Genomic DNA, 13,476 nt, shown 5'->3' on the forward strand with positions numbered 1-13,476 from the left:
ACGTGGACCTTGTTTGGATCAGTTTCAAATAAAACAACTCTAAAAAGCAATTTTTGAGACAATTTGGGGAATCTATGGAATGGGTATTAAATGATATTAAGGAATTAAGAAAACTATATTTTATGGGTGAAATAATATAATATCTGGGATGTGCTTTAGAATACAAACACAAAAAAAAGTTTTTTGGATGCAAAAGAAATAAGAAAAGCATGATGTTGGTAATTGATGGGATGGATAAACAGCAATTCCTTATATTCTTCTCTTTACTTCTGTGTATGTTTGAAATTGTCCATAACAAAAAGGGCTTTTGAGAAGTGGCCATTCCTGAGAGCAGGACGGGGACGGTGAGGAGAGGGGTATGGAGCCGCTGCCCTGGGCTGCTAGGTTTTCTAAGCCAAGCATGTGGATTACTTGAATTTAAAATGTTAAACAGAAATTATTATTACAAAAATTTTTTGTTAAAAATTAAAATAGAAGTGGTTTAAACACAGACAGATAGAACTGTTTGGTGGTTACCAGGGGCTAGGGGGTGGGGGGTGGGCACAAGGGGTGGAGGGATGCACTTATATGGTGACTGATAAACAATAATGTACAACAAAAATTTCACAATTAAAAAGAATTGAAAAAGGAAAGAATTAGAGATAATAAAAAAAATTAAAATAGAAGTGGTTTAAATTCTATGGCAAAAGTTAACCTTTCCCCTCATTTGAACTCTCCAAAGATAACCCCTGCTAATAGTTTGGATTATATTATTCTAGACTTTCTGCTACAAAAGTTGACAGCTACAGTCATTTTAGTTGCATATAATAATTATAATAATAGCAAGCAGACTCCTAAGAGATATTAAAATAACAGAAATAATAATAATAATAGCTACCACATATAGTGCTTATTATGTTCTAGTCACTATTTTAGGAACTTCACATATTATTAACTCTCACTAAACCCTATCAGGTGGGTACTATTATTAGCCCTGATTTCCTATCCCCAAACAGGAAAATATAAGATACAATTTTTTTATTCATTCATCTATTTATCACCAAAGATGGGATTATACTATACACTGTTCTGAACTTCCTTTCTCACTTGGAGATACTTCCCTGTCAAAATATATGTCTTTCTCATTTTTTTTTATAAGAACGTCTATGTCAGCTTTACTCAGAATGGCCAAAACCTGGAAACAACACAAATGTCTGGTGAATGGATAAGCAAATGGTCAGACATCCATACAATGGAACACTCCTCAACCACGAAAGCAATGAACCACTCCCACGTGCAACAACATGGATGAATCTCAAAGGCACCTCGGTAAGTAAAAGAAGCCCGAAACAAGCAGGGACACGCTCTATGATGCCATTTATACGACACTCCAGCAAAGACGGAACTATATGGACAGACATTGGATCAGTGGTTGCCAGGGGCTGGAAGTGGAGTGACGGGATTGACTATAAAGGGGCCTGACAGAATTTTCTGGAATGATGGAAATATTCCATATCTTGATTGCAGTGGTGGTTACATGACTGTTTACATTTGCCAAAACTCACACCATTTTGTACACCTCAAAAGTGTGAATGACACCTATGACCCCACGGAGACCCACACACTAGGAAAGGTACCTAGTAGCTTTATTTGTAAGGGTCAAAAGCTGGAAACTCCCCAGATGTCCATCAATTTGGTGAATGGACAAACGGTGGCATACCCATGCAATGGACACTACTCAGTGACAAAAGAAATGAACCACCAACACACACAGACCATGGCTGTATCTCAGAATAGCTACGCTGGGTGGAAAAAGCCAGACAGCAAGAGAGCACACTCTCTATGGCTTCATTTACATGCAACTCCAGAAAACAGAAACTTTTGTACAGCGCTGGAAAGCTGACCAATGGCTATGGGGGTGGCAGGGGCAGGGAGGGGTGTGAGGGTGGGATTACAAAGGAGAAGAGGTACTTCTGGGGCAGCAGGCATGTTCATTATCTTGATTTGGTGACAATTTCACAGGTATACATGTATGTCAAGACTTATCATAGTATACACTTCATCCTCATTATTTATAAATACTCATAAACTTATATTCATAGTTATTTATAAATAACTTCATGGTATTCCACGGTGTGTATGATTATGTCATATTTCTTTAACCACCTCCCCGTTGACAGATATTTCACTTGTTTACAGCACTGCACTATCACGAATAACGTTACCACGCACATCGTTGTCCATCTCTCCTTCCTCACTTGTGTGCGTGTTTCCCTAGCATACAAATGGAATTGCTGCATCAGACGCTACACACATTTTAAATTTTGGTGGAAACCACCAATGACCTCCAAAAACACTGCAGCCATGAACACTGCCCCAAGCATGGATGAGAGGCCTGCCTCCTCCCACCCTGAGGTACCAGAAGCTTCCATCTTGGACTTGAATCTTAATTACATGCATAATTTTAATTTAAACAGAAGATGGTGAGAGATCATATTTGGGTCTAGAAGAAGAGAAAAAAACTAGATTTTTAAAAAACCATATCTTCCACAATTTCAGAAACCATTAACAAAAAAAACTAGAAAATTTCACACAAGTATCTCAAAAGGCTCCTTCTCCTGTGACATTTACCCAGGGAGCCCCAGTGGACTGCTGAGGACTGCATCTTGATAAAACTGTCAGAATATGTGCAACTGCCCCAAACCACATCCGAGCTGCCCAAACCAACCTCTGAGCAGTATCTGGGGCCCAGTACTCAAAAGTGGCAGAGCTCAGGGAGTTCAGCAAAGGGACAAGTTGTGACTTTCTCTGTACAGTGGAGGCCTTTAGTTCCCCACCCCAGGGCACAGGGGATGCTTTTGGGGCCCTGTCACAAAAAAACCAGCTGCTCCCATGGCCTCAACTTCAAGTCAGAAAAGGTACCCCCTCTCAAACTGATGAAAAGGACTGAGCTTGCACAGGATTTGGAAGACACGAGTTCAAATCCCAGGCCCACCATTGACCTCACTGCGGGGCATGAAACAAGTCTCTTCACTTTGGCCTTAGTTTTCTCATCTGTAAAATGGGGATGATAATAACCCTGAATTCACATGTTTGGACTGTCACGAGAAACACTCAGGAAGGAGTGTTAGAGTTAAGAACTCAGGATCGGCAGTCTGGCAGACCTGACTCAGAATTTCTAGCTCTGACACTTAGTAAAGCTGAGATCTCAGGCAAACCTCAGAGCCAGGTTCCCTCATCTGCAGATGGACATAATGACCCTATCAATCTCATGGCAATTTGGAGATGTTTTAGAAAGATAACATACATAAAGTGCCGAACACAGAGTCGGGCTGTGTTGTCATATTTTTGAAGTGACACTATAAATACATATATATATGAATGATAGTTCTTTGAACCTACTACATGGAAATTACTGTTTTTATTATAGAAACCTGCTTAAAAGGGCTGACATTAACTTTTACCAATTTGACGACATGAAGATATGCAGAGAGAAGAAATGGGTTTCCCCTAAACATTCTAAATTCTATTACCATGGAAAACTAATTGTTGGCTGGTTAGTGAGGAGGGGAGGTGGAAGCTACCTGGCACAGATGTAAATCAAACCCTAGGCGGAGGCCTCATTAGCAACTGTCAAATAGGTACAGTGGTGGTCCCTGCCCTCCCGACCCCCACCCCCCGCAGCTGTGACCCAGGAGTGACTTGTCCCCTTACCAGGTAAACCGGGCTTCGGTCGTTATCCATCGCGGGGATGCCAGTGAGGACCTCAGCCAACACCTGGAGAGAGCACGGAGTTAGCACGGTTCAGACATGCATGTACAAGGTCAGGCAGGGGATTCTGGCCAAGAGAGAAGCTTCTTCTCAGTAACAAAGTCTAAGCTCCAGGCCCGGCTCTGCCATTTGCCAGCACGGACAATTGTCCAAAATCTGGACTGTGGGAATATCACTAAACACCTCTTCCAACTGAACACACCACCCCACTGCTAGTAGAAGGTGTGAATTAATTGATAGGAAAGCAGGGAGGATAGAAACAAACGTGTGTGTCTCACCACACATATATGTATACACACACACCTCTCTCTCTCTATATATGCACACACACACACATATATGTGATCTTTGGGCAAGTAACTAAAATCTGAGCCTGTATCCTTCACTGGTAAATGGTGAATATAAAGGAGTACCCTAGCCTTAGTGTCAAATCTGTCTTCCACAACCTGTCTCGAAGCAAGTCAGAATAGGGTCATATTTACTGCCAAGAAATCCTCCACCCCAAGAGGAAGGGCTTGCAGGTTAATGACGGACTGGCAGTGGCCAGGAGGGGGCAGCAGAGGGCCCCTGCAGCAAGAGGACGGGAGCAACTCAAAGGGGACTCTAGGACCAGCTCTTGCCAGGAAGGGAGCGAAGAACCAGGGGAAATGAACAAACAAACATTTCCTCTGCCCCTTCCACGTGGCAGGCTCTGTGGTGGGCCTTTTACAGGGGTCATGTCGTGCTCACCGAGAAACACCGTATTCCCCACAGGAGGAACTGACATTCAGAATCATACTGTCAGTCAGCGGCAGGGCTGAGAAAAAGAGTGAAGGGAGCCAGTGGGCACTCAATGAATGAATGAATGAATAAGGAAGTCAACTGTTACATCAAGAGCTGAGTTACAAAGTCAAGAGTAAACAGAAATCAGGAGTGAGGGTGTGAAGACAGAAATAACCACAATAATCATCATCATCTGGATATGTGCAGGGTACTATGCTAAAGAGTTTATAGACATCTCATTAATCTCCATATGTATCATTACCCCCATTTTACAGAGGACGAAACTGAGGCCCAGAGTTTCAGGTGATGTACCCCGGGTCACAGAGCTGAAAGTAACTGAGCTGGGACTCTAACCCATGCTCTTAAGCTCTACACTGCAACACCTGCCAGCCTCAGGGCTCAGTCCCACGGGTTCTTAAAGGAGCAGGAGCCTGGGCTGCTGAGCATCACTGAGCCACTCACAGTGGGGCTGATGGGGGCAGGGAAACCAGAGGAATCGATGGGCTGGGAGACAGGGGAAGCAGAATCTGGCATGTGGAGGTTGGGCTGAGGGCAGAAGATGGCTCAGGGCGAGGGCACTACTGGGAGAGGTAGCCAAACAGGAGACTGTGGTCAGAGAGAGGAAGTGCAGAGTTCGAGGCTGGAGAGGAAGAGAGAAAGCAAGGTCCAAGATGCAGCTGTTTGCTCTTGGCAGAGGTCAACCAGAGACTGTCACTTTTCTCAGCCAGCATTTCCCAGACTGGGTTCCATGGGACACTGATGCTGAATGATACTGAGAAAACCAGGTTCCATAGTCAAATTAATTTGGGTAACGCTGCATCCCCTTTGCCCGGCTGTGGTGAATTCACAATTACCAGATTAAAGGCTCATTACCGGGGCCGGCCCCGTGGCTTAGCGGTTAAGTGCGCGCGCTCCGCTACTGGTGGCCCAGGTTCGGATCCTGGGCGCGCACGGACACACCGCTTCTCCGGCCATGCTGAGGCCGCGTCCCACATACAGCAACTAGAAGGATGTCCAACTATGACATACAACTATCTACTGGGGCTTTGGGGAAAAAAGGAGGAGGATTGGCAATAGATGATAGCTCAGAGCCAGTCTTCCTCAGCAAAAAGAGGAGGATTAGCACGGATGTTAGCTCAGGGCTGATCTTCCTCACAAAAAAGTAAAATTTTAAAGGCTCATTACCATAGTAAAGGCTCTGATTAATTTTGCGGTAAAGAAATCTGCTTGGGGCCGGCATGGCTTAGCAGTTGGGGCTGGCATGGCTTAGCGGTTAAGTGCACATGCTCTACTACTGGCGGCCCGGGTTCGGATCCGGGCGTGCACCAACACACCGCTTGTCCAGCCATGCTGAGGCGGCATCCCACATACAGCAACTAGCAGGATGTGCAACTACAACATACAACTATCTACTGGGGCTTTGGGGAGAAAAAGGGAAAAAAAAAAAGAGAAAGATTGGCAATAGATGTTAGCTCAGGGCTGGTCTTCCTCAGCAAAAAGAGGAGGATTGGCATGGATGTTAGCTCAGGGCTGATCTTCCTCACCAAAAAAAAAAAAAAAAAAGAAATCTGCTTGACTTCGCTTAACCCAGCATTTCTCAAACCTACTTGGTCATAAAACCCTTTCAACACATCAAACCTATAGAGATCTCAAGGAATTGGTGTTCTACAGAAATAGACTCTGGAGACAGCTACACTCAGACCACGAGCTCCTGGAGGAAGGACTGTGTTTAGTTACATTTATACTCCAAGTGCCTGGTACACAGTAATGATAGACAGGGATGGTGGCGGCAGCAAGGAGGGACATTGGATGGGTAGATGGATACAGAATGGATGGGAGGTTGTTGGATGGATGGATGGATATCAGATGAATGGTTGGATGGATGATTGGACAGATGGATGGACAGATGGATGAACAAACAAGGACAAACAACTGGATGGATCATTAGATGGCTGGCTGGATGGGAACCAGGGAGGTCAGGAGATGATATCTGCAGCCTACTAGAATCTGGACTCTCATAAGTGGCTTTACCTCAAGGGTTGGCAAAATTTTTCTGTAACATGCTAGGTAGTAAATATTTTAGGCTTTGTGGGCCACAAACCAAGTCTCTGTCACAAATTCTTTTTTTTATATTATTATTGTCCAATATTTTATAAATGTAAAAACTATTCTTAGTTGTAGGCCATATAAAATAGGCCATGGGCCAGTTTTAGCCTGTGGGCCGCAGTCTGCCAACCCCTACTATACTTTGATGGAACACATCTATGAGCCTCTATTATATCCTGTGCTTAAAAGGAGCCACGGGAAGGACAAATGAGTGCAGGCCCACGTCCAAGCAGACTGGGAAGCTCTTACTATTCCACAGCTGAAGATGTCCACTCGCTTTGTCAGCTGCCCCACCCTGATGAAATCTTCTGGCAGATATGCAGCTGAGGCCTGGAAAAGGTGGGTTCTCATCACAGTGTACCTTGACCTTTCGTTGGCAGGACACAGGTGAGCCATTGGATGTGCCAGCTTAGGGGTGAAGTTTTGGTCTAGCAAAACATTGGAGCTGTGGGAAAGAAAGCAGAGAGAACCCTCTCATTCTGAGCTGGACAGGAAGAGGTTGCCATGGAGACCCTTCTGGAAAACAAGTTAGCACTGAGCAGTGTCAGCCCCTGCAAGTCAGGGTCACTGAAGACCCTCAACACGGAGTTTCTGAGCCAGTCCTGATAGAGGAAGGGAGGGTATTAGGAGCCCACCCCCACCAGCAAATGAGGATGAAGCTAAGATTAGTCCTGCTGCCCAGGAATGGCATTTGGTGTGGCAAAGAGGTGCACCCATCCTGATCCCACAGATGTCAACCCTGATCAACCTCGGCTTGCCAAGCCCATAGGTTGTGTCAGCTCAGTCCCTTCCAAAGCTGTTCTGATCCCCGAGCTCTGGCCCGGCTCACTCAAGTCTAAATGCCAGCATCCTTTGTTACTGAACCCGCCCAGCTCATGTGGAAGAAGAGCAATTAATATATTCTTGGACCCAGTTATCTAAACCGTGGGAGTGAATACTCTCAGAAAGCACTCTGAAGGGGGAAAAAAAAAAAAAACTAAGCTACATTTGCAAAAATATTCAAACTAACCTTAAGTAGTCTTTTTAAAAACTAGACACCAACTGCATATCCACTATAAGGAGCAGTTAAGTAAATTAAGGGCAAATCCCTTCAACGGAAGACTAAGAAGTCACTGAAAATGATGACATATAACATGGGGACATGTTTACCATGTTTAAATGAAGGAGAAAAAAGAGACTATGAGTTGGTTACCAGGTAAGCATGCTACCTTGGGGCTAAGACTTCTGTGTGTGCACCAGCTGAAAAAAGAAACAGAAAAGTGGAGGCCAGCTGATGAGTCAGACTGGGCAGTAGCGTCACGACGACCTCTCACCCTTCCATTTCCTTTCTTACTATTACAACTGTTTGCGCAATCAAATAATAATGAGGGGAGAGAAAAGAGGAAAGGGCTCCACTTCCTAAATGGAAAGAGAGGGAGAACTTTGGGGAAGTGTGAGTTTTATGGTTTCGAGGTCAGTTTTGCCAGATTTTCTGGTATCTTCCAGAATCTCTCTCCATGCTGCCAGTCCCCAGACAGGGATCTCTTGCTCTTGGGAGCATGTACTGAGATGCTGGGGTGCACATCTAACCTGCAGGGAGCCGCCCTGACAAGAGCTGCTTTCACCAACAGATACACAGCAGGGGGCAGGTCCCCGAGAAGATCTGAGCAAGGAGCTCAAAATCCCAGGGGGCTTGGCAGACATGGCCCAAAGCTCAAGGAACGGGTCCAGACCAGCTGCTGTGTGGGAAGTGAAATCCATCAGGGGCATGGAGAGCTTGCTGGGAAAACTCCAGCTCAGAAAGAGCGTGGTGACAAGCAGGCAGTTCATGCTGACAGCAAGCAGAGACACAACCCCAAAACACTGATTTTTTGAGGGTATAACAAAGAAAGAAAGAAGAGACCCAAGGGAGGCAAGGTGGGGAGAGACAGGCAAAGAGAAGAGAGACAGAGGGAGAGGGAGGGGACCCAGGAAGGTGTGCTGTCTCATCCTGCAGCCCGGGCCCCCACGGGGTCCAGTCCACCTCTCTCACCTCTTGATGTTGCTGTGGATGATCTCCAGGCCGTGCAGGTGCTCCACAGCATGAAGCAGCCCTGAGCAGATGCTGACGCGCTGGGGCCAGAGGAGGGGGTCCGAGCCACCCTGAGAGAAAGGAAAGGGGGAGGTGAAACAGTCCTACCTGTGCCTTTTTACAGTCCCAATGGCAGAGTCCTGGGCTCCTGTTTCTCCTCCAGCCCTCCACGTCCTCGGCGACAGGGCTTGGCCAGCATGGTTTACTGGCAGGGCACCAGTTTTGACACCAGACAGATTCAGGTGTAAATCCCAGCTCAGACACACACTAGCTGTGTGACTTTAGAAAAGACCCTCAATATCTCTGAGCCTTGGTTTCTTCAGATACAAAATGGAAACGTTAATCCCTATGCTTTAGGGTTGCCGTAAGGATTCAAAGGAGTGTATGGTGTGCCCGCAGCCTAGTGCCTGCCACACAGTGGGTGCTCACTAAGCAGCAGCTATTTTCGTCACGACTACTACACCGCAGCTCTGGAATTTATCTCCAGGAGGGGCTGGCTGGGAGAGGAGCTAGGGAGCTTGTGTTGGCACACCAAGCACATGGGCCTTAGGCCGATTTTAAGTGTATTTGGGGAGACTTCACAAGGGCTGATGGGGATTGCTGGGTGGGCTAAGGCCCCCCACCTTCCCCACATGCTGCCAATGTTGTTCTAAGGCTGAATCTCCAGGCTAAATCACCACTTATTCTTCAAGTCCTGTCCTAGGTCCCACATCCTCTAAGAACTGGCCTATACTAATAGATTTCTTCTCAAAAATTCTGAAATCTGGAACCACATGAACTCAGTTTAAACCGTAGCCCTGACACTTGTCAGCTGTGTTCCTTTGGGCAAGACACTTTGCCTCTCTGTGCCAGAGACTCCTCTTTTGGAAAATAGACAAAACCTCTTGGGTTGTGGCAAGGCCTGAAGGAGATGTGTGTAAAGCCCTTATCACAGCATCTCACACACAGTGAGAGCTCAGCAAAGCCAACAATCGTCATTATACCCTGAGTAACTGCTTTGCCTGGGCCCTGCCAAGGGAAGCGATAATTCTGTTGTGGAAGAACTTTTTTCCATCTGTTGGAGGATTTTACGGGAAAGAGCGTTGTTTTAAAAATTGTAATCTTAACAGGTATTACACTCACATGGTATAATATACAAGAGGTACAAAAGGGTGTGTATGAAAAGGTTCCCTCCTGTCCTGTGCCCAGCTACCTGCTTCTCCCAAGGGGAAGCCAAGGCACCAGTTTCTTGTATCTTTCCAGAGATATTCCATGAATACATAAGCAAATAGGTATACATTAGAACAGCATTTTTTAACAAAAATTTGCCTCTACTTTTCCATACTCTGTATCTCTCAGTTCTTTTTCTTGTCCTATTGCATTGGCTGGCACCGCCAGAATGATGTTGAATAAAATTAGTGCTATGGGATACCATTGCCTTGCTCTTGACTTAAATGAAACGCCTCCTGTCAAATAATTTTTTTTCATAGATTTTTACCCGAAGATGTTTAGCCAGATCTTATCTATCCCAGCCTCACTTCTCTCCTTGAAGGGCCTCTCTGGATGACTTCTCTCCCCTCTGGACTCCTGTAAGTCCTTGATCTTTGACTCGCTAACTGGGTGCTGCCTGATCCTGTTCTCTGACCGTGACCCAGCCCCTTACCTGACACTGGAGTCTGTCCTGTAAAGAACCGTTTGCCATGTAGGGGTAGATCAAGCTGTAAAACTGTTCTCCAGTGCAGAAGCCCAGCAGAGGTAAGACGTTGGGGTGGCAGCATCTGAAAACAGGCATCAGCGCAGGGGTGAGGAGTCAGACATAAAGAATAATCAAAGACTGCTCCATCTCCTCACCTCCCACCTCTCTTCTGCCCTCGCAACCTCCCTGAGGGCCCAGCACCAGGGTAGCAGGATGAAAACTGCCTGCCTTCAAGGAGCTTGAAGTCAAGGGGCTCCCAGTTATCCTGCCCACGGCTCTGCAGTATATGACACCTTAACCATCCCATCTTCCAGAAACAGAAGTTTAGAGGTCAAGGAACTTGCCCAAGGTCACAACTAGCAAGCAGTGAAGCCAGGATCAGACCACAGGTCTGCTTGACTCCTAGGACTGGGGTGCTTTCCCAAAATCCTCTTCTGCTGGGCTCTAAGTTTCTGTTCCCTCCTCCTTCCTCTCTGGCCACTCTTTCTTGGCCTTTTTCACTAAGACCCTCCTCCTCTGCCTTTCTCTGAAACCTGAGTCTCCTTGGCTAGGCTCATCATCTTGTTTTATAAGCCGCTCCTCCAGGTATCTCCCACCTCCATGAGGAACACTCCAAAATCTCTCACCTCCAGCCCCATCCTAAGCTCCAGACCTGAATGCCAAATTGCATCCCGATGCTCCAGGTGAACAGCCTAGACTCAGCAAGTCCCAAACCTACTCCTCCACCCACAGTTATTATCTCAGCGAAGGGCACCACCATCCATCCAGCCTCCTAGAAACCTCCTTACCTCCCTTATCTAACTAGTCACCATTCACTGTCATAAATAGCTTTCCAATGTCCCCTTCAATCCCCACTCCTCTGCTTTGGGTCAGATCCTGATGAATTCTGCCCAGGACTATGTAATGGCCTCCTGCCTGATCCCTCTGCCCTCCCATACTCCCCTCAGGCCATCCTACTTCAAACTTTTCACGCTCATTAGAGTTGCTTACACTTCACTGTCCCCACTGTGTACTCCTCACGCCCGCACTCCCTAGAGCCAAGAACGGCCTTGACAACTTGCATTTGCCAAATCAGTGAATGAAGGAATGACTGCCGACTCCAGGAAGGCACTATGCCAAGGTGGAAGGGGATTAGACTTCCAGTTTCCATTAAATGTATGTGTATGTGTATATGTGTGTATGTGTGTGTATTCATACACGTGTATGAATAGAGAAAGGATTAAAGGATGGAAATCAAAATATTAATACGGTAGTAGTTAATTATAGGTGCTATGGAAAAATAGGTGATTTCTATTTTCTTATGTATAATTTTATTTCTTAAAATACTCTACAATTATCATGCATTACTTGGCTGCTCATTGGCAGAGGAACTCAGACAGGGACTTGCTAAGGTTGAATGACAGCTGATGTCCAGCCCACAACAGGTGCCCCATACACCTTGGTTGAACTCATCAGTCAATGATGGCAGAGCCAGGACAAGTCCCCGGGTCTCCAGACAGTCCTCCCTTTCTCCTTCCCAGTCCCCACCCAGCTCTGTGACAGGGCTCACTTCACTTCTCCAGCCTCAGTTTCCTCATCTGTAAAATGAGCAGGTTTGAAGATGACTTTTGAAGGTGCTTATTGCTCAAGACCAGAGGTCAGCAAAATTTCTCTGTAAAGACCTAGACAGTAAATATTCTAGGACCATATGGTCTCTGCTGCACTCAACTGTGCACTATCACACAAAGGCAGCCATAGACGAGACAGAAATAAATGAGCGTGGCTGTGTTCCAATCAAATTTAATTATAGACAGTGAAATTTGAATTTCATGAACTTTTCATGTGTCATGAAATACTCGTCGTCTTTTTATTTTTTTCAATCCTTTAAAAATGTAAAAATCATTCTTAGCTCTCAGGCCGTACAAACACAGGCGGGGCCAGAGTTAGCCTGTGGGTCATTTGCCCACTCCTGCTCTAGAGCACTATGATTTTAAGATGGATTTGCCCCTGGAGTTGGAATCATTAAGTCTCTGTCCATCTCAAAAAATGGGATAGAAACAGATTTCTTCCTCCCTGGCAGGAAGGAGTTGGGCCAAGTGAGCCAACGTTCTCTTATAATTCTAATCTATGAATATAGTTGCTACGTAGAAAAAGCATGGATATGGAGCCAGATCAACCTAGGTTCAAATTCCAGCTCTGCCCCTTACTAGCTGTGTGATCTTGGACAAGACACTTAACCTCTCTGTGCTTCAATTGCCCATGTGTAAAATAATGTGATAATAGCAGCTACGTTACAGAATTCTTGTGAGGATTAAATGAGTTTGTACATACAGAGTGCTTAAAACATGCCTGCCACAGAAGCAGCACTATATAAGGGTGAGCCGTCATCATTATGAAACAACGTATTTTCCAAAGGAGAGGCTTACCTATGAGAGATTTGTACCTCTGCCTGGAAAAATTTTTTGATTGATCCTAGACCTGAGCAGGCCATCTGTGGGAAAAGACATTGAAACATGAAAATCTAGCCTCACTCCTGCAGCCGCCACCCTTACTAGAAACCAAGAAGTGCTCACCTCTCTGAGCTTCTTGAAGACGAAGGGCTCGCCATGCCTTTGCCCTCTGTAGATGTCAGCAAAGGTCCCCTCGCTGATTTTGTGGTTTTGGTTGAAGTTGTCAGTTGCTTGGACCACGTCCACCTCACTCCAGAAAAGGCTGTCTCCCGCCAGGCTCAAAAGAGTTTCCTGCTTAGGAATGGAGGTGCTGACATCCTAGGAATTCAGAGAGAAGAGACAGAGATCAATATGGAATTAATATGGAAAATATTATTTTCCCTACCACTTCAGGGTATCTTAGAACACCAGAGCTGAGGGGTGGAGGGGATCATCTTATGCAGTGAGGAGGAACGGTAAAAACGACACGAACAGGGCCAGCTCAAATCCCAGCCCTGCCTCAAACTTGCTCTGTGAGCTAGGACAAGTTACTTAACCTCTCTGAGCCTTAATTTCTTCTTCAGCAAAAATGAAGCTAACAATAGTACTCCAAAGAGTGATTTTGAAGATTAACTAAAATGTGAGTATTCCTGGCACATGGTTGATGTTTCCTTTTTTCACCAGTTTATAAAGGTGAGCACCAAGGGGGTCAAAGAGCTGAGGTA

At 45.7% G+C, this 13,476-nt stretch overlaps 1 protein-coding gene across 2 annotated transcripts in view; it reads right to left on the reverse strand.

Moving 5' to 3' along the window:
- The window catches only part of IRAK2 (interleukin 1 receptor associated kinase 2), an 83,689-nt gene that overhangs the window by 11,052 nt on the left and 59,161 nt on the right, over window positions 1-13,476 (reverse strand). For both annotated transcript variants that reach the window (XM_058565593.1, XM_058565600.1), the window contains 6 exons: window positions 12,896-13,090; window positions 12,749-12,813; window positions 10,311-10,425; window positions 8,630-8,739; window positions 6,868-7,063; window positions 3,694-3,756 (listed from right to left, as the gene is read on the reverse strand). In XM_058565593.1, the coding sequence (XP_058421576.1) occupies window positions 3,694-3,756; window positions 6,868-7,063; window positions 8,630-8,739; window positions 10,311-10,425; window positions 12,749-12,813; window positions 12,896-13,090 (744 nt within the window). The remainder of the gene's footprint in view (window positions 1-3,693; window positions 3,757-6,867; window positions 7,064-8,629; window positions 8,740-10,310; window positions 10,426-12,748; window positions 12,814-12,895; window positions 13,091-13,476) is intronic.

Source organism: Diceros bicornis, chromosome 2, assembly GCF_020826845.1.
Source record: "Diceros bicornis minor isolate mBicDic1 chromosome 2, mDicBic1.mat.cur, whole genome shotgun sequence".
Lineage (NCBI taxonomy): Eukaryota > Metazoa > Chordata > Mammalia > Perissodactyla > Rhinocerotidae > Diceros > Diceros bicornis.